Below are 19,033 nucleotides of genomic sequence, written 5' to 3' on the forward strand. Positions count from 1 at the left end.
CCCCTCCTCAGCCTTCCCTGCAGGTGGGGACCCCAGCCTGCACCCTCACATCCCCCCAGGGCCCCTGGCACCCACCGCCAGCAGCGGTGTCAGTCTGGCTGCCTGCGGGGGGAGAGGAAGGGGGGGGCTGAAGGCAGCAGGCTTTGATGCGCCAGGGGGAAGAGGAAACCCAGATTTTCTCCCATTCTGCTCCTGAAAAGGCTGTGGGTGGTGGGTGGTGGGGGGGGTGAGGGCCGAAAAAATCACAGCAGGGGAATCACGCCGGCGGTGAAAGCTTTGAGTAAATCCTGTGGCCTTCTCTTCCCTGGTTTTGGCCTTTCCCTCGCTGCCCTGTGCACAGCCACCCCCCACCCACGCGCTTCCCACGCATGAGCCGAGCTGGGAGTGCTCCTGCCCTCCCCAAAATCCTCCACCCCCCTCCGCAGCGCCACGGTGCCACAAAGCAGAGCCCAGAAGGCCAGGGGGACACGAGCCAGGCCAGCAGAAACAGCCTCAGGGACGTTGGTTTAGGGTGATCCTGCGCTTTTGGGTCCCCAATACTCAAATCAACCTGCCCGCAGTCACAGCACCGGCGCCAAAGCTTTATTGGCGGCAGGAGAGCAGGAGGGTCGTGGTCCCCTACGACAGGAGGGCGCTTCTCAGGAGCATTTTCTTGTCAGGCGTAAGCTTTTTCGGAAAGCAGATGTCGAAGTAGATGAGGAGGTCACCCTTGCGCCGAGGGTCCCGGAGCAGCGGCATCCCCTCCCCCGGCACCACTTTGCAGTACTTGGGGCTGCAAAGCCAGGGAGGGGGCTGAGAGGAGCCGCAGGAGGATCCCGACGCGGAGGTGCGGCACCGAGCCCCACGCACACGTCCGAGCAGGTTTCCTGGGGCAAGTTTGCTCCTCCTGCACCAAGCGGTGGCCCGCCCTCGCCCTTCCAGCACCGTGGCCCCCAGGCTCCTCACCCCCCAGCCTGGGCCATCCAAGCCCTCACCTCACCCGCGTTTTCCACCCCACCCCCACCAAGCCGCCTCCCTGCCTCTGCCACCAGCAACGCAGCCCCAGACCAGAAGAGCGGCCCACTGGGGGCCGAGGAGGAACGCTGAGGAACCTCTAAGCTCTTCACCTCCTTGGGTGCCAAGCTCTGCAGAAAAGCCCCCTGTGCCCCCCTGGCCATTTGCCCCATGGCACCTACTCCACGACGTCGTTGATGGGGACGTTCAGCAGCCGCCCATCCAGCGTCCTCACATCCACCGAGCAGCCGACCAGCGCCTGCGAGGCAGGGAGGGGAGCGGGACCCGCCGCTGTGTTCGCAGCCCCAGAGGCAAAGGTCAAGCAGGGCTGGCTCCATCCCCGCGCCTGGCACTTTACCTTTCCCAGGGGGATGGTGGCAACATAAGCCAGGTTGTCGTCAGTTCTCTTAAACCTGGGGTGGGGTTTCTCTCGGACAACAAAGGTGATGTCAGCCGGAATGACGTTTGGGCCCTAAAAGTGAGGAGATGGGGGGGGGGGGGCAGGGAAATGATACCTGGAAATGGTTTGATGTAAAACAAATTATTTTATACAGGGAAAGACAACACAAATGCCTGCCCCTTTGTGGCTGCTTTCAGCTGTCTATGAAAAAGTGAAAGGTATTTTCTTCCTTTAAGGAAAAAAGGAGGCTCTGATAAAAGACTCCTGCTCAGCCAAGGGAAATGAGACAGGGTTTTGCGAAGGCAGTGCCGGGCAGAAACCCACTTCTTTCAATTATTTTTTTATCCTAAGGAAAATTCAGGCAGGAAGCACACCGTACAGTGCTTCTGAGCACAGCAACACCGAACCGCTCCATTAGCCATGCTGCCAACTGCCCACAGCAGTGGGAAACCTGCTAAGAGCATCCAGCCGGCCACCAGGAAACCTGGCCCAGAACTTCACGCCACAGTCATTACCTGGTCTCCTTCCTTCTCAAAGGTGACCCTGGTGCCCTGCTTCCACCCCGGCTGCACCTCGATCGTTAGGATCTTATCCCTGATTGTGCTTGTTTGACCATCTTCATTCATCACCTGCGGGGGATAAGTGGGTTAGAAGAGCTGGACCCTATCTGCAGAGGTGGGCCTGTGACTGGGTGGGAGCTCTGCTCCGCCGTCAGAGCAGCCAGCACCAGGGACGGGTTCCATCCATGGTGGCGCTGAGCCCCCAGGCTGGACCACAGCCCTGCAGTGCTGGACACCGCTCCACAGATGGAACAGACACCGCTGCGCTGAACACTTTGGGCTGGAAGGGACCTTCAAGACCAGCCAGTCCCACCCCCCGCCAGGGGCAGGGCCCCCTCCCCCCAGCCCAGGCTGCTCCCAGCCCCGTCCAGCCTGGCCTTGAGCCCTGCCAGGGATGGGGCACCCACAGCTGCTCTGGGCAGCCTGGGCCAGCGCCTCGCCGCCCTCACGGGGAAGGGTTTCTTCCTCATGTCCAACCTAAATCTCCCCTCTCTCAGCTTCAAGCCATTCCCCCCTGTCCCACCACTCCCTGCCCTTGCCCAAAGCCCCTCCCCAGCTTTCCTGTCGGCCCCTCCAGGCACTGGGAGCTGCTCTAAGGTCTCCCCGCAGCCTTCTCCTCCCCAGGCTGCACAGCCCCAGCTCTCCCAGCCTGTCCCCACAGCAGAGGGGCTCCAGCCCTCTGACCAGCTCCGTGGCCTCCTCTGGGCCCGCTCCGACAGGTCCGTGTCCCCCTTATGCTGGTCACCCCCGATCTGGACGCAGCGCTGTGGGGGGGTCTCAGCAGAGGGGAGCAGAGGGGCAGAGCCCCCTCCCTCGCCCTGCTGGCCACGCTGCTGGGGATGCAGCCCAGGGCACGGGCGGCTTTCTGGGCTGTGAGCGCACATTGCCGGGTCATGTCCAGCTTTTCATCCCCCAGCACCCCCAAGCCCTTCTCCGCAGGGCTGTCATCCCTGCAAGGCACAACCCAGGTGATTTGTGACACAAAGGTGTCCAGTGAGGGTTATGACTGCTCTGCTCACCCAGCTGTGTGCAAGTGAGCAGAGAAGAGGGAGAGGACAACTCATACTCCATGGCAAATTGGCTGTGGGTACAAACAGGATCAGACCGAGTAGGAGAAAAGTCAGGGGCTGGAACCAGGAGACAGGGACAGTGAGGGGGAGATACAGGTCACCAAAAGCACAAACGAGACACAGACAGGTGTGGAAATTAAACAGTGGGAGCCCAGAAAATGCTGTGCTCCTTCTCCACACCTCCTCTGAAATCAGCCCTGCCTTCCCACCAGCTTTCACAGCACCTCCCGTGCTGAATTCCCTTTGCCATGCCAGGAGAGGAGGGTACTGGCTGCCCGGTCGAGCGTGGCCCCCCTTCACCCCCACTGCCCCTACCCTGCGGGAGAGCTTAATCTTCTTGGTGCAGCCATAGAACAGGTCTTCAAGGGAGAGGTAAAGATCCCGCACAATCGGGGGGTCTTGCTTCATCGCTCCTCGTCCTCGCAGCCCTCCAAAGGGCAGGATCAGCTCCGAGCCATCCTCAGCAAAGAACTCTGCATGAGTGAGCAGAGAGGCAGGGGGTCACCTTACTTGGATCAGAGGTCGGGGCCCCCCCCGGGGTCTCCTTATCACAGAAGCCGAGCACCCCAAACATGCCACCCAGAAGCAAAAGCTTCCCATCTGCTTCTGCCTGGCACCACCTTCCCCCTTCAGCTGAAGTGTTTTTCTCCAGGAAGGTTTTTAATCTTGCCCACAGGTTTACAAGTTTCACCAATCTGACCCCACCTTTTGATGGGAGTCCTCCTAGAAAAGGGTCACAACAGGAGCTGGGGAGAGCTGACAGCCTGAACATGCGCCCCCAGGCCTCTTGCCCCGTGCAAGACTGGGGCAAGTCAGGCTCTAACCTCCAAGCACCAAAGGGACCTGAGAGCAGCTGGGCAGGGAAATATCCCCATAAAGCTTAAAGCTCAGAGCTGGCAGTGGCCACGGCCTCACAGCAGCCACAGACAGGGCCTGGCCCCCCCGCACGGAGCTCCCCTACTTACCCGCAAAGGGGTTGTCTCCACCAAAGAACTCCTGGAAGACTTTGTCAGGGTTGTTGTGAAACACATAGCCGACGGTCCAGGGGTTGTCGCTGCCGAACTCCAAGGGGATGCCGCCTTTGAGCCCCTCTTCTCCAAACTTGTCGTAGATGCCTTTTGTCATGGCTTAGGGAACAAGGAGGAGTTGGGAATGGCCACACTCTCCCATGCTGGGTGCTGGGGGAGAGCCCCAGCCTGAGATCCAGGTTTTGCTTGGATGAAGGCTGGAAAGGGGGGCTCCCCATCACCTCACAGACAGCAGTAGGTGGGATGGAAGCAAGCGCATATGCCAGCTCTCAGCCTGCCTGTGGCTCAGAGAGCTGCTGCCACCTCCCTGGGTGTGCCAGCAGCCAGGGATTCAGACCTCCGCACACCTCTGGCCATACCAGAGATGCCGCTTCACCCCCTGTCCAGCCCCTAAAACTGTGGAAGAGAACAGTCTCCCCACTTACGGTTGCTGAGCACATCGTAGGCCTCTGCCAGCTCCCTGAACCTCCGCGCTGCCCAGGGCTCCTTGCATTTTAAAGGGTGGCTCTTCAGGGCCAGCTTCCGATAGCTATGAAGGGGACAGGGGGGAGAGCCCAGCCTCACAGCCAGCCCCGGGGTGCCAGCACACCCTCAGCCTAGGCCGCTCCCTCCCAGGTGCTCCCAGGCCCCTCAGGCCCCTTTCCCTCCCCCGCCCCCCCCCCCCGCCATGCCCCTTCGCCCCCCCCCTTCAGGCCCCGGGGCGGGGAGCGGGGGGGGGGAGGCGAAGGGCAGCCACGCACCGGGCAGCCACGCACCGGGCCTCCCGCCACCCCCCCCCGCCCCCCGCGCCATGCCGGGGTCCCTCACGCCGCCTTGATGTCGGCGGCCGCGGCGCCGCGGCCCAGCCCCAGCACGGCGTAGTAGTCCTGCCCCATGGCGGCCCGCGCGCCGTTGCTATGGCCACCGCGCGCCGCTTCCGGCCGCCGCGCGGGGCCCCATGGGAACTGTAGTCCCCCGCACGCTTCCGCACTCCGGCCCCGCCACGGCCTCCGGGTTTTTTTTTGGTTGTTTGTTGTTTTGTCTTTTTTTTTCTTCCCCTTAAAAATACGTTCTCCTGGAAATTTTCCTCCCCGCACGGGTGTTACCAAATAAGCTGCTTCATTTCAGTCTATTCCGTGATACAGTCACACCTCGTCTCCATTTATTTTTACTTCCCCCTACTCCAGAGACCACATTTTTTCAGCGGCGGGGGGGGGGGGGGGGGGGGGGGGGGGGGGAATTGTCACCACGCAAGATCTTCTCCAATGCCTCGGAGCTGATCGCCTTGAATTTGGACAGCAAAGCTGTGCAGGTGGTCCCTTACCACGTCCTTCTCCCCGCTGCCCCTGTGAGCGGCAAGTCCCAGTCGCTGCCCGGCCACCACACACACACACCTCAAACGCAGGGAAAAGAAGCTCGGGGGAGTTATCTGGACGAATCTCCTCACTGTTTGGCCAATCCAAACACTTAAAGGTCAGAAAGTTGGTATCTCCTCACTATTCCATCTCTGCAGCATGTGTAAATTTGCTTCTCCCAAGAAGCAACCTGGAAAAGAACGGGACAAAAAAAAAAAAAAAAAAAAAAAGTAGTATTTAAGGAGAGCATTTCCCAAGTGACAGTTCAAAGTAAAATCCTCAGAGACCAGCTTTCCCTTTGGACTTTTACACAGGGAAGAGGTGGCGAGCATCTTGTGAAACAGCATTAGCAGGTTTTAAAGGACAGTTCAAGGTTTCCCCAGGAGCGCAGGAGCAGCAAGCGCTCATGCAAGGGTTCTTCTCTTAGATCTGGAAGGGGAGAAAAATTACTTTTCACACGTTTTTCATGTTCTGCTCGTGCCAATGGGTTGTGCAGGTCCAATCTCAGCTTCCAGGTGAGGCTGAGTGTTAGCCTTGAGGGTGTGCATTGGCCAGGAGCGGAAGAACTGGACTGTGGAGTTGGAGCAGATTAAAACCAAGAGCGAATTCCCGCCTGCACTACCAGACTGAGTGCCCAGGGAACTGCTCCTGATCCTCACCAGCCAGTTCAGCCGGCTGCCTGGAAACGCCACTGCAAGACCCACTTTCTGGTCCTGAGTCACCAGGGGACAAGAGAAGACAGGCAGCACTGTGCAGTCAGCTGCTGCTTTTACCTTTATGATCTGCCCAGCACAATTAATTCACACTTTTTACAGAAGCACAGCTCTGCCAGAGCTACTCCACCGCTCTAGTTTTGCACCTGCATGATGGAGACAAGAGCCAGCGTACACCACAGAGGACTTGTTTATGAAACTCAAGATTATTCAGCTAAGAAAAAAACCTTAAACTTAAAAGTCAACTGTGTGAAGGAACCTGTTGTGCTGGCTGCCAAATCCTGAGATAAAGGCAGCTGCCTGCTACCTGGCACCACCTTTCCCTACACCCTTTACATGTTATCCTTTTATATATTGCTCTTGGGCAGCACACCATGCTCCTTACCTTGTACACAGGGTCGCAGTCAGCTTCTGTGAGATCAATGACATAATCGAGGTCTTGCTGAACGATAAAGCAGGTTCCGTCACCTACACGAGCAGAACAGATACCAAGCAAGGAAGGAACATCAGCCAATTAGTGCAATAAGCCATGCTCTTAATTACAGGCACTAGCAAGTCCACCAGAAACACCTGATGACAGGGCATGAAGCCCCCAGGAAGATGGAAACGTGCTGTGAGGATGGGAAAAGGCCCTGACAGTTGAGATGCACCTCAGAGGCCCCATTTCAGAGGCACACGGGGGAGGTGAGGGCTGGAAATCACAAGGCAAAAAGCAACCATGTAATATATAGCTCCTACCACAGCACCTTTCTGCCACGGGTACTGTGTGGCCCTCTCTTATAAGTCACCCAGAGCTTGCATGCGGGAGGGCATTACCCAAAAAGCATAAAACTCCTCGATTCAACTATACAATTTCTACTGGCACAACACAGTGCTTGAGTTACCTTGGCTGGCAATAAATCCATCTCGGTAAGTGAGCAATGAAAGCACCGGTGCTCCTGACCTATGGATGACCTGGATTGGAGTGCTAGAAAAAGAAGAAACAAGGGATGAGTATTATGGTCTATAGAGAAGAGCCCGTTCCAATGTGTGAAAGAAGAAAGTGAGCTTGCAGTTAGAAGATACGCGAGGCAAACACAGAGGACACGGGGACTCGATCAGTGGTTAGCAAAGAGTCTCTGTCCTCTAGCAGCAGACAGAAGTCAGCACTGGTTTTCCTGCAGATGTTACCAAAGCATCAAAGTGGAAGTAAGGAGTTAGCTAGCAGGTGAACACCAATAAAACCTCCTTGCTGGATTACAGACACAGATTATCTTCATCAAGACACAGTCAAAAAAAAGCTTGGTGCTCGTCCAGCACCGAAAGACTCTCCACCCTTTGGTGCCAACCCCTCCAGCCCCCACCCAGAAGCACCAGCTGGATGCCTCCCTGCTCAGAGCTCACCTTTGACACTAATAAAAACAACTTAGAGCAGCTCCTGCCCTCAGCGACAGCACAGTTCCAGTCCTATGTGGCAATGAGGATCAGGGTAAATGTTAGGATCCTTCAAAGACACTTATGTCCCACTGGTAAAAGGAAGCGGCCGTGCTTTTAGCAGGAGGAATACTGCTGTCAATGTACATATACATGTAGATAATCACACAGATACTCATATATAGCATAATGTGCACTATATATAAATTTAAAAAGCAATAATTTGCAAGGTAAGGCTATGCCAAGAGCACGCCTATTCACAGATCAAGACTGGAAAGCTTTTCAGTAACTAGGAAATCTGCACCAAGCCTACAGTCTTTTAGGAGGCACTTTCCGGAAAACATCCCATCAGATCACCAACCTGAGCAAAGGTATCCTCCCCAGCACTCCCCAAGAGAAAGAAATGGCTGCAAGAAGCTCTTGGTGTCCATGGCTTGGGCCGTGTCCACCCTTTAGAAGGGACATTGCCTGCCAGCACCCTCAATCTGGCTCTCTTTCCCCGCCAAAAAAAAAAAAATAAAAAATTTATTCTTTAAATACTGGCAGCCCCAGGCACGCACTCACTTGGTGTTTCTCACATCCAGCTGATATATGTTCCCATCCTGAGTGCCTGCTAGGATATAGGTACTTGAGAGGAATGTGCAGCAGTTGAATGCATCAGATCCGACGAAGAGGAACACCTGAGAATACAGGAACAAACCCAAGTATCAGACACTCACAAATGAGGATGCAGGACACCCAGGAGAAGGAAGCAATAATTCATTTAGGAAGTCAGTGCAGTCATTTTCATGAGTCACGGCACAAACTGGCAAACCCAGAGTAGGTTATTAACCCCTCAGCTCTGCTCCAAGAGGAGCAGGAGAACAGCGCTCCAGGATCAGTTCTGCCAAGTCAGCAGAGACAGCGCAATCAGCGAATGCTCCTGGGTCCCCTTTGGAGAAAGGCTGTGTCAATGACAAGTGAACCGATGCTGAGCTCAAACTAATCTTCAGACACCCATGGAGCAGCGAGACCAGATTTGCACGGCAGGTTGGCAAAGACCACTCCTTCCCGCTAGAGTTGCAGTCGTCATTACAGAGGCTGCAGGTTTTTCCCAGGTGAGCCTCTGGCATCTCACTGACCAGCCTCGGGGCGAGCTTATCTGTTCCACCCTAATTTTACTCTTTGCCAACACCACAAGCAGTTCTATCTGCAACATCATCGGAAGCTCCTGTCCTACTGCCCAGGGCAGTCCTGATAGTAGCCTGAGATCTACCAACTCCATTTCCCTTCGCTAAGAGGAGGGAGATGGACTGGTGACCACCTGAGATACCCTTCACACACCACTTAAGACACCCGGCAGAATAAAAACTTTAAACCCTGGCTGGATGAGACAGCCTGCAGTTCCTGCTTTCACGATGACATCTACTGGCCACTGTTTAAATACTGTTTCCCCCACACCCGGGTTAAATTGTAACCAATTCTTACTCCTCAAACCCCCACATAAAAATCTGGCCAGTAGGAAGGAGAGACAGCATCCCTGTACTGTACCGGGTTTTAGTCTCTCCTCCAGGAATACATACAGGAGAGAACACTGCAGTATAACACCAAAGGCAGACGAGCCCTGCCCTGCCTCCAGCCTGGCTGCCCCCTTCTGTGCCACATGCTGAACCTCACCATGGATCAGAGCTGGGATAACACTAACCAGTTTTTCCTGCCTAGTTGCCTAGATAGGTAAACTATTCGTCTTTAACCCAGCTCGATTCCTCATGCCAGTGCTCTGCACAGCCACGTGAACAGCTGCTTACAAGCTGAAGAGCTGCTGCAGTGACAAAAGAAATGATACAAAGGGACTGGGAGCCCTGGAGCTGATTTTGGAGCAACATCTCTGAGCACTCTCCCAGGCAGGTACTCCTGATAGTCTCAGACTCCTTACCGGCTGCCTGCTCTGCAGTCCCACTCCTTGAAGCTTCTTGTCCTCTCGAGCCAGTAGCAGGATTTTCCCTTCCGTCCCAATCTCACGTTCACCTGACAAAAGGACAGCAGTTAATTCCAGCAGTGGCTACGCAACAAAGCTTGATGGTACCAAAACCAGTTTGGATCACCCCTGCCGAACCTACAGCAACGTTCCTCCACCTGTCCGAGACACCAGCAAGGCAGGCCAGTAACCAAGGAGATGACAGTCTTCATCACTCAAACGGCTAGATAACACTTAATTCCTCCTCAGGACTGGAGTGCTCCATTCTGGTGACTCTAGTTCCCTTCCTTAGGTGGTACAAGGGCACAAGCAGTATGCCACACACCTGGGATTACTGGTGACAAACCTAAGCAGTTCGGGACAGGGGAAAGAAGATGACTTTTAAGAGAAAGATCCTTACTAGGAGCTTTTTCAGGCGTGCCCAGGTTCAGCGAGTTGTCAGCAGTGCCCACGGCAATGCCATTGACAGGAGAGCCACAGTCAGCGATGACACCCAGACAGGCGGATTTTCCACAGTCCCAGAGACAGGCAGTGCCGTCTCTAGAGCAGGAAAGGACATTTCTCCCCCGATCCACAATGGCAGTGTCCAAAATACCTGCATCAAAGCAAAGGCTGAGTTCAGACAGACAGCATGGAAGGCAGATAGACAAAGCATCACATTTCCCAAGGCAAACTCAACTACATGCCCCAAGCCACTGTCCCCAGAGTGCCACCAGTCACGCAACGTGGGGTAGGAAGCCACAGAATCTAGAAAGAGGTAGTATGTGGAAGGCAGCAGCTCCCAGCAAAACCATACAGAGTAGAGCCACCACCTGGCACAAAGGCAAGCTATTGCCAATAAAACAATGGGCAACGCCTTGTCTCAGACTGAGCTGATACCACAGCTGCTGCAGAGTTTTACCTCCACAATTAACCTCTAACTTGGGCAGAAAATAGCCCGGCCCAATGCTCTTAAAATGCTACCGAGTCCAGCTCTGTATAATCCCAAAATTATAGGAGGGCAAGCAGCCACCATATTATCCAGCTACAGCAACATGAAAAGGGCAGTCTTTGCAGGTGCTAACACCCCTTACCTACTTTATTTTACTTCGGGCTGTCAAGTCTAGATCTGAAAAGCGACAGTGGTTTTTTGGAAGGTAACAGTCAGATGGTTAGAAGATTTAATTGACACTTTTCCTACAGAAGCAGTCATTAAACATGACAAGCTCAAATGACAGGACAAGCCAGGCAAACCAACTGCAGCAGCTTGGGCTGGAGTTGTAAGCAGTGAATAGTCAACTTCAGAGCCACTGGGAGCCGTTCGATCAAAGCTCTGTTACACTGCCTGCCATGTTTTGTTCACGGGACATTGGAGGCAAAGCACTTTGAATCCACACAAACAGATCACATGAGAACAAAGGTAGGTTCAGTGCAAGATGAGTTTTCGAGTTAATAAAGTTTTGCGCAGCCAGCCACGTGGCTTAACCTTTTCAACAAAGCCTAGGACCTTGTGAGACAGGGAAAACAAAGAGCCTGTACAGAGCAGTTACTTGCTCAGGGAGGAGATAATTTGGCACAGGGTTTGGGGCATCTGATGCCACATCCACAACTCACTTGGACTTGCTCACCATCACCCAAGCCGTTCAAGTTGGCATCCCTTAGGAAGCAACCACCTGCTGTGACAAGACAGTATCACTGGCCACTGTGCTCTGGGCCATGTGTAAACAGGAGTAAAATGGGAGCCTGCTCAAGTGTTACGTATAAACACACATTGCTTCTGAACGAAGGGTCCTGGAAACCGAATCTCCTTTCAGGAGATTAACAGAGGCTCCGTCCAGAAACTTGCTTTGATCGCAGCTCTCAGGAGCCTTTCTGGGTAGCACATTTTCCATTCCTCACAGTTCTTCTCCAGGACTAAGACACTGTCAACTGGAGGAGTTTGTAGCATAGAGCCTGAATGCAAGGAACCGCACTGAACTCACCACATAAAGGTGGCCAGTGCATCCTCTATGCGAGGACACAAGGAGGGTGAAGAATTTACTCTCATCTTCAGCAGCAAGACCAGCTGGACATCTGCCCTTGGTAGAAGGGTGAACAAGCTTATGCCAGCCCTTCTTAACAAATAATCACTTAAGTATCCTCGCAGCTGCTCTTGTTCTGCTTTACTGACTTTCAACAGCATGTGTCCTCGAGGCAGGTAACTGCCTGTCTGAGTTTTGCAAGTCCATAATAAACTGCTACATGCTTTTTCTGGGCAAGACAGGAGAGAAAAAAAAAAAAAAAAAAAAGGGGACTCTGAACGTGAGCATGGTGATCTGGGTGCAAGCAGAAGGCATTCCCAGTGCAGGCAGCAAGGCTACCAAATGCAGGTCAGAGCTCTGGAAAGCTGAGGCTGCCCTGGAGAAGCAGAATGCCCTCTGCCTCCATCTCTGGCACTCACAACAGGCTAATGGACTGCATCCTCCCTCTTTTTACCTTAATTACAAGGAAAACACAGGCTGGCGAGCGAAATTGCATCTGCTCAATACAACAACTACTAATCTTTTTATTCAAGTTCTGGGAGCTTGAAAAACATACTTTGGACATCTAATACAAATGCACAGCACAGTGCAGCAGGCTGGTGACCAAACGTTAGCCCTTGGGTGCAAGGCAATTATACGCACAGCGGATCAAGCATTTTAAAGGCTAAATACTTCGTACCTCCTTTGTGACCTTTAAATGTTACTACACAGCTGGCATCTTCTGCTGACCAGATCTTTAGCTGCGCATCCATTCCCCCACTCAGAACAACAAGGCCCGATGGGAAAAACCTGCAGCAACTCACATCATACACATGGCCTTCCAATAGTCTCTGGAAAAACAAAGAACTGCTTGTGATTTCCATTCTTAGCACCCTTGCATCCAGCAATTTTTGAACTATACCACTGGAAAACTCCACATTCCCATGTGGGCAGAGGATTAAGCTCAAATCCTCTGGGTTTGCGTTCCTGGAATGGACTTGTCTGAATTCAAGGCAGTCAAAGGGGTAGCAGGTACACTTTGGGCCTCCTTCTACCATTTGAGTAGCTAATTACATAGCAAAGGGCTCTGCATTTGTTTCTAATTACAGGTTAAATGTCTTCATCCTTCGCCAAACAAGCAGCTGACTGTCAAGCTCCACAAGAAACACCTTAACTAGGAAGACAGCTAGCCATCACATGGTTAATCCATCACAGGCAGGGGTCTCTTCTCCACACCTCTTCCCTACTGCAGAAAAAAAATCAGTGCTTGTACCACACAGGTGCTGCCACTTACCTTCTGCACTCCAGCTGTCATTCCTAAGTACCCATTCCGATTTTCACCCTGGGACTTCTCTCTGGATGGCTGAGCACCATTTCCCTTGGGAAAAGTCATGCTTCCCAACAGGTTTGAGTTAAAACCTCTGAGATGTCAATGTTTAATTAGCTTTTCATTCAAAAGCCAGATTCTTGCCCACCCTAGACCACAGTCTGTAGACAACCTGACCAAAGTCATGGCCAAATGATTTCAGTAGTGTCACAGACAACACACATCATCAGAGCTAAATGCTCTTACTCTTATTTCTCCATTTGCAGCCTGCCAGATTTTCATGGTCCCATCTGTGCTGGTAGACACGCCAAGCCCTCCACCACTGGAAATATCAAGACAGGTAATCTGCAGGAGAGTAAAAACACCAAGCATTAGCTTTTTATGGCCCTGTATATAGATATTTCGGCTCAAGAGCTTAACTCTGTACTGGGGGAGACCTGCTAAGTACATCACTCAGCACTATTATCTCCCTAAGACATACTGCTGAACTCATTTAAAATGCCCAAAAGACTTTCCATACTCCTAGCTAAACAGCTTTAGCCTGCTAATATCCTAATATTTAAGCAAGGACTTCACAGGCTTTCTTGCCTCACCCTCTCAATGTGTTTTGTGAGATAATAAGCCCTGAACATATCAAAAAAACAAGCAGATCCTGAACAGCTGAGGTTTTCTAGAGGACAAAGACAGCATAAAACAAAAATCTCCTCAATATATTTGTTTACACAGATTGCTGCATTCCTTCTTCAAGGGCAAGCTGCTGATCTGGGCTGACCCACAGCTAGGGCTCAGACAGTGGGTGACTGGAACCAGGCATGGGGCACCCCAGATTTCTTGTCACTTCCCGCAAATTTGACAAGAGAGAGTGTTGTTCTCTGCCTATGACTCTGCAGAGATCTGCAAGGCAAGGACAAAAAGAAATGCTGAGTCAGAAGCCTGCACAGACAGCAGTTTTATTTCAGATTTACCCCAGGTGAAGCAGAAATCTGGATTTTTCTAGCAACTCCTGTAAACAGAGAAGAAATGGAGCCAATCTCTTCCACACTAGCTCGAGGTAACTGGCCAGCTCGTGAGCACCATGACTCACAAGCCCACAAGACACTGTTTGAGATAGTTATGAAGCCAACGGCACAGCCTGAATTTTCTGAAACACCGACTCAAAACCAGTTCCTTATGAAGACAGGCTAACTCCTCACACAGTCTGTCACACTAAGGTATTAACAACTGCCTGCTTTGCATAAACACTGGGACAGCCGAATACTTTTGAATAAGGCAGATGTTGATCTCATATTCTTGCAAAAGGGTGGCCTTTTCTGTGATGCCAGACATTACTGCTGCCATTTGGGAAAGGCAGATGTATTTTAGTCATGCATGAAATAAGGTAACCGGTATTCTAGCCTTGCAAGAAAAGATTACATCTTCCAAGTGACAGACAGATTTCCAATATAGACTGCAGCAACACTGAACAGGCTCAAAAAACCCCACAATTATATAGGTTTTGTTAAAGCAAACGTTAACAGTAGTGTTGTAGCCTACAGAAAACATTAAAACTATCACAACTATGCAGTAGAACAACTGCCTTGCCTTGCAAGATTTGGATGCTGGAGTCACACTGTCATTACCTCCAAAAGATTCCTAATAATTGCATATGGGGAAGGGATGAGGCTGCTCATCTTCATCCCAGGCTTCAGATTAAATGCTTTTCTGAACAGCTAGCTATTCTCAAACAGGACTGGGCTTTGTCAATCCTCTTGTACGTGCTCAGCCTTCGCTAGCAGCCAGCCTGAAGGGACAGCTGGATTTACTATCACAGGGAAACCCAAAGATACAAGTGAATTGAGAGATTTTGCCAAGAAAGATGACAGCTACAGGCCTGAGATTTAAGGACAATACCCTCAGGCAGACCAAGTACATAACAGATCAGCATCAATCTCCAGCTGTTAAGGAGGATGTCGCGCAGCATCCTAATGCTGCATGTGCATCAGTCAGGGCTTGTGGGGACATGATATGCCATGTCTCAGTCACGAGTTCTATCCAAGCAAGAATCACGACAGAAATGCTCTCCTGAAAAACTCTGACAGCTCAAATCACAGCTAATTTTAACAGGGTGCAGGATCAATACTCAACCTCCACTTGAAAAAAAGCCTGGGAATTAAAACAGGAATTGGAAGATTTAGTAGGAGTAGAAGGTTCAGTCATTACAATGGCCATTAAGTGCATTTAGTTATGTATCGGTAATGTGAGAAATACATTGGTAACATGAGTGGCATTTTACGTAACAAACCAATCTGTGGTAATTTGCTCCCTAGTTAAAAAGAAAAATAAAAAGCCTGTGAAAGTCATTCTAGCAGAAACTAAAAGCCTCACTGACGTCTGACATATCTGAAAATTTTCAGGATATGCATGTGAACAGGCAAGGCCAAGCACGAGTGCTCAGAACAAGAGGCAGCAGGTAAAAAAGGATAACTGAAGCTTAGTCCACACCAGCTTTAAACTCATCTACATATTAATAGATATTGCTTCAGCTGCTTTCCAGAGGAGAGCTCTGCAGCGCAGCTGTGAGCCATCACACCCATTTGACAGCAGACTAAACAACACATTTCCATTTTGCTGTGCTTTGAATGTTGATTCCATTTATCACACAAAAGGGCAGCTGGGGACCCTTCAGTAGCACAAAGCTCAGAGAAGTGATTCACCTCTGTCTCCAGAGCTGCCTCACTGCCAAGCCTGTCTCTCAGCAGAGTCCCACTTCCTCTTAAAACAGCTGTAGAGATGTGGAATTGCCTTTACGTCAAAATGGGCCTTGATTTATATTGCTTTTGAACTTTCATTAATAGAGACTGACTCTTCAGCATTTTCGGCTGGGTTTACTGCAACAATGTACTCAATAAATCATGAGACAAGTGTACTGAAACATCTCCAGGAGTCTTCAGGGGACTCCCTTTAAGGCAGCTGGCTGTACCTGCAGGCTACACACTCCCTAGTTTCTTGGATGGTTTCCACATGGGTTAAGCGCTCAGCAAAAGTGCAGACTACTTTCCAGCAAAGCCAAGTTATGTGCTTCTCTTCAGTAAAGAACTGAGACTTCAGGTCAGAGCCAGCCTTTCTGTATTGCTATTTAGCGAAAAGCTGTACTTGTTGCACCTTCAGATTGATGGGGGTACAATAAGAAAGAAGATTACTCAGCAAAACTAGCAGGACTGCTTTTAAGTGAGTGAGAAGTTCACATAATTTATTAAGTTTTCTAAATACAAGCTGGGCCTTTTTGGCCTCTGAATTCCCATCAGGCCAAGATGAGTTTACATAACACTCAATTCCCAGCCCCGCAAACAGAAATTAATTTGGCAATTATCAGATAACTTCATTACACAGGAGCAAACAGCTGCTGCAAACTGGGTATAGATTTGAACCACAGACGAAGAGTTCAGTACCTGGAACCTATTATTTCTATTTTTTGTTTTTGACAGATTAATTCACACATCTTATTCCTTTCCAGGGAGATCTGTCACGGGCCTGAAGTGAGCAGAAATGAGATTACATGCAAGAAGACAGTCTAAAGAATTTTAGACATTATTATTGGGGTGTAAACAGTTATGATCAAGTTTCCCAAGCTTCTATGATCTGATATGTTTTATTACCTAGTTCACACACAAAGAAAGGCACACTGTAGGCCACCGCTCAGAACAAGCACGCAACAATCAGAGACATATTGTGAAACTTCACTGTCACTTCCCGTTATTTCCCAGTCACTTCACAAGGTTACTTACACTTTTCTGATGAATCCTACAAAAAGTTGTGTATGGGGCCAGGAACTTCGTGGACACATTTTCATGAGGACAAGAAATAAGGATGCTTTTCTAGGGGGTGAAAGAGAGGGGGAAAAGAATTAGAAGTGCTATTAGTCCTACTGAAACACAGAGGCTGCCACAGTAGATCTAAGATCTGGACCTGGCTGTGGTCTCTCACAGCCTGAAAACAGATGGAAGGTGTGGTGCTGGGCTCAGCTCCTTGGGCTTCTTCAAGAAGACGACCCCGGGTGGCAAGAGCTGGCTGCTATGGCCTGGCCAGCCATGCCACGCAGCTCCACCCTGACTATGGGATGCTACGAACCAGCTCCAGGGTGCTGCACAGGTGGGAAGCCCAGGAAAACTAGAAAGAACCATGCAAGGGAATGGGCGACAGCTTTAAGCTGCTATTTTGACTGTCATTAAGAGTATGGCCCCCTCACGCGTGGAAGGCGGTTACTGCCCCCGGCTCTGCCCCAGCCTTGGCACCTTGGTGACCTCCCCAACCACGAAGCCTTCAGAAGCAGCGATGTCAGGGACGCCCTCGGTGCTGAGCCCACGGCGGGTCAGGCTGCCATACAGGGTCGGCTTCCCTGCGAGGAGAGCAGACATCAGGTCGGCCAGCCCTCAGCCCCCGCAACCGCCTCAGTTCACCTTCCCCTCCCCCTCCCTCAGCCACAAAGCGCCCCCCAACCGCCCTCCTCAGCCGCCCTCTCCCCCACCCACCTCTACGGGGCTCCTCGAGGCCCTCAGCCGCCTCCCTCCGGGGCCTCCCCAGGCCCCGCACCACTCACCAGGGCTCCGGCAGCTCAGCCAGGCCTCACCCTCGTCTCGCCTGCAGAGGGAAAGCGCGTCAGTGAGTGCGCGGCAGGAGAAGGGAGCCGGGGCTCGGGGCAGGGAACCAGCAGGGCAGTACCCACCCCAGCGCCTGATTCCAGTCGCTCTGGATGCGCAGCGTCGCCGCCATCTTGCCGAGGCACCCACACTCCCTTCCGCCTCCTTCCTTCCCGACGGCCCCCGCGGGACGGAAGCGGAAGAAGAGGGAGAAAGCGCCCTCCAATGAGCGAGCGCTCCCGCCACCGCGCCCCGCCCCGGCAGTAACCGCCCCGGCACCATCCTTAAAGGGGCCGCTCTGCTCTGCTAGGCTGGTACGGGGGGGCTGGGGGTGGTGTGGAGGGCGCTGGGGGAGTGCGTGGGGGAGGCGCTGAGTGCCTGTGGGAGGGGCATGGAGGGTGCCAGGCGCTCACTAGGAGGGCGTGGGGAATTTTGGGCACCAGTGAGGCGGTGGGCAGCAGCTGGGGGGGATGCTGGGCACCCATGGGTGGGGGTGAGATGGGGGGGGCGGGTGTGGGTACCCGTGGGTGGGGATGGGCAGGTGTGGGTTAGGTATGGTGCTGGGCACCCGTGGGTGGGGTAGGGTGCACGGGGGAACCGCTGGGCACCCACGGGTGGGGGTAGGGTGCACGGGGGAAGTGCTCTGAGCACCCACGGAGGGGATGGACAGCTATGGGTAGGGGAGGGTGCTGGGCACCCATGGAGGCATGGGGGCTGAATAGGGGGTGCTGAGCTCCACCTGTGGGTGCATGGAGGTTGGTGGACCCCCCATAGGGCATGGGAGGGGGGTGCCCCCCCGGAAAGGGTGCTGTGTCCCATGCAGGTCTCTTCAGGGGAAGGCACCCGCCACTGGCCACCCCCTGCAGCCCAGCGAGGCCATGGCGAGGCCGGGCCATGCCAGGAGCCACCAGCCGCTGGAGGAGGCCGAGGAGGCCGAGGACCCGGTGGACGCCATGATCTCACGGACAGGCTGCATGGCGCAGCACCGGGAGCTGCAGGAGTGCATGGCGGCGCGGCAGGACTGGCGACACTGCCAGCCCCAGGTCCGCGCTTTCGGTGACTGCATGGCCCGGCGGCAACGTGCCGAGGAGCTGCACCGGGCACCCAGCCTGCACCCAGCCCAACCGTCACCCACCGGGGAGTGACAGTCACCCGCTCCCAGCACCACAGGCCAGCCCACGCTCAGCACCCCAGGGGTGGCTGCATCATTTGACCCTTTTTTAATATTACTTTTTATTCAAGCGGGTGGGTGTGCCGGTAAATCTGTGTTCTGTTGTTGGGAAATTAAATCTGGTGGCATTCATCATCCTGGCCAGAGTGCTCGTCTCCATCCATTGCTGCTGGGGATAACTGGAAGCTCAGAGGGGTGAGATGGGGATTTCCAGCCCAAACTGGGAGGGTTCATGGCACCCAGGCTAGGTCAACAACCCTCCCATAGATTTCTACTCCGTGTCCTTCCCTGCGCTATCCAGAGGTTTCCCCCAGCAGTGATAACCCTGTCTCCCATGGGACAGGATTTTGGGAGGGATGTATCTCCTGGGAAGCCCCAGGAGCATTAGGGATGGGGGGGAAAAGGGAATCTTACAGAGTGGGATGCTCCTCTAAACACCATGTCCTAGCAAATAAGCTATGAAAAAGAAAAC

The 19,033-nt window shown here is 52.8% G+C and overlaps 3 protein-coding genes across 8 annotated transcripts; 1 reads left to right on the forward strand and 2 right to left on the reverse strand.

Annotated features, from left to right (window-relative positions):
- Positions 1-560: 560 nt before the first annotated feature.
- On the reverse strand, positions 561-5,252 carry DNAJB13 (DnaJ heat shock protein family (Hsp40) member B13). 2 transcript variants are annotated; one of them, XM_056329206.1, is made up of 8 exons: positions 5,137-5,252; positions 4,477-4,580; positions 3,989-4,150; positions 3,339-3,496; positions 1,909-2,022; positions 1,352-1,465; positions 1,176-1,252; positions 561-772 (listed from the first exon to the last, which is right to left on the reverse strand). In XM_056329206.1, exons 1-8 carry the CDS (start codon positions 5,151-5,153, stop codon positions 619-621), a joined length of 900 nt encoding a protein of 299 aa, XP_056185181.1. In that variant the 5' UTR covers positions 5,154-5,252; the 3' UTR covers positions 561-618. The 2 variants fall into 2 exon arrangements, with proteins under 2 accessions (XP_056185181.1, XP_056185180.1); XM_056329205.1 differs by lacking the exon at positions 5,137-5,252 and adding an exon at positions 4,859-5,077.
- PAAF1 (proteasomal ATPase associated factor 1) lies at positions 5,163-17,568 on the reverse strand. Of its 3 annotated transcripts, XM_056329202.1 has the most exons (12): positions 17,477-17,568; positions 17,351-17,391; positions 17,046-17,149; positions 16,539-16,628; positions 13,021-13,119; positions 12,148-12,298; positions 9,869-10,063; positions 9,427-9,518; positions 8,076-8,191; positions 6,983-7,065; positions 6,484-6,566; positions 5,163-5,575 (listed from the first exon to the last, which is right to left on the reverse strand). In XM_056329202.1, exons 1-12 carry the CDS (start codon positions 17,521-17,523, stop codon positions 5,498-5,500), a joined length of 1,179 nt encoding a protein of 392 aa, XP_056185177.1. In that variant the 5' UTR covers positions 17,524-17,568; the 3' UTR covers positions 5,163-5,497. The 3 variants fall into 3 exon arrangements, with proteins under 3 accessions (XP_056185177.1, XP_056185178.1, XP_056185179.1); XM_056329203.1 differs by lacking the exon at positions 17,046-17,149 and having other exon boundaries at positions 17,283-17,391; positions 17,477-17,565; XM_056329204.1 differs by lacking the exon at positions 17,477-17,568 and having other exon boundaries at positions 17,283-17,391.
- Positions 17,569-17,605: 37 nt separating this feature from the next.
- On the forward strand, positions 17,606-18,701 carry LOC130144517 (cytochrome c oxidase assembly factor 4 homolog, mitochondrial). 3 transcript variants are annotated; one of them, XM_056328336.1, is made up of 2 exons: positions 17,606-17,704; positions 18,224-18,701. In XM_056328336.1, exon 2 carries the CDS (start codon positions 18,269-18,271, stop codon positions 18,533-18,535), a length of 267 nt encoding a protein of 88 aa, XP_056184311.1. In that variant the 5' UTR covers positions 17,606-17,704; positions 18,224-18,268; the 3' UTR covers positions 18,536-18,701. The 3 variants fall into 3 exon arrangements, with proteins under 3 accessions (XP_056184311.1, XP_056184310.1, XP_056184309.1); XM_056328335.1 differs by having other exon boundaries at positions 17,608-17,704; positions 18,214-18,701; XM_056328334.1 differs by lacking the exon at positions 17,606-17,704 and adding an exon at positions 17,745-17,840 and having other exon boundaries at positions 18,214-18,701.
- The last annotated feature ends 332 nt before the right edge of the window (positions 18,702-19,033 follow it).

Source organism: Falco biarmicus, chromosome 2, assembly GCF_023638135.1.
Source record: "Falco biarmicus isolate bFalBia1 chromosome 2, bFalBia1.pri, whole genome shotgun sequence".
Lineage (NCBI taxonomy): Eukaryota > Metazoa > Chordata > Aves > Falconiformes > Falconidae > Falco > Falco biarmicus.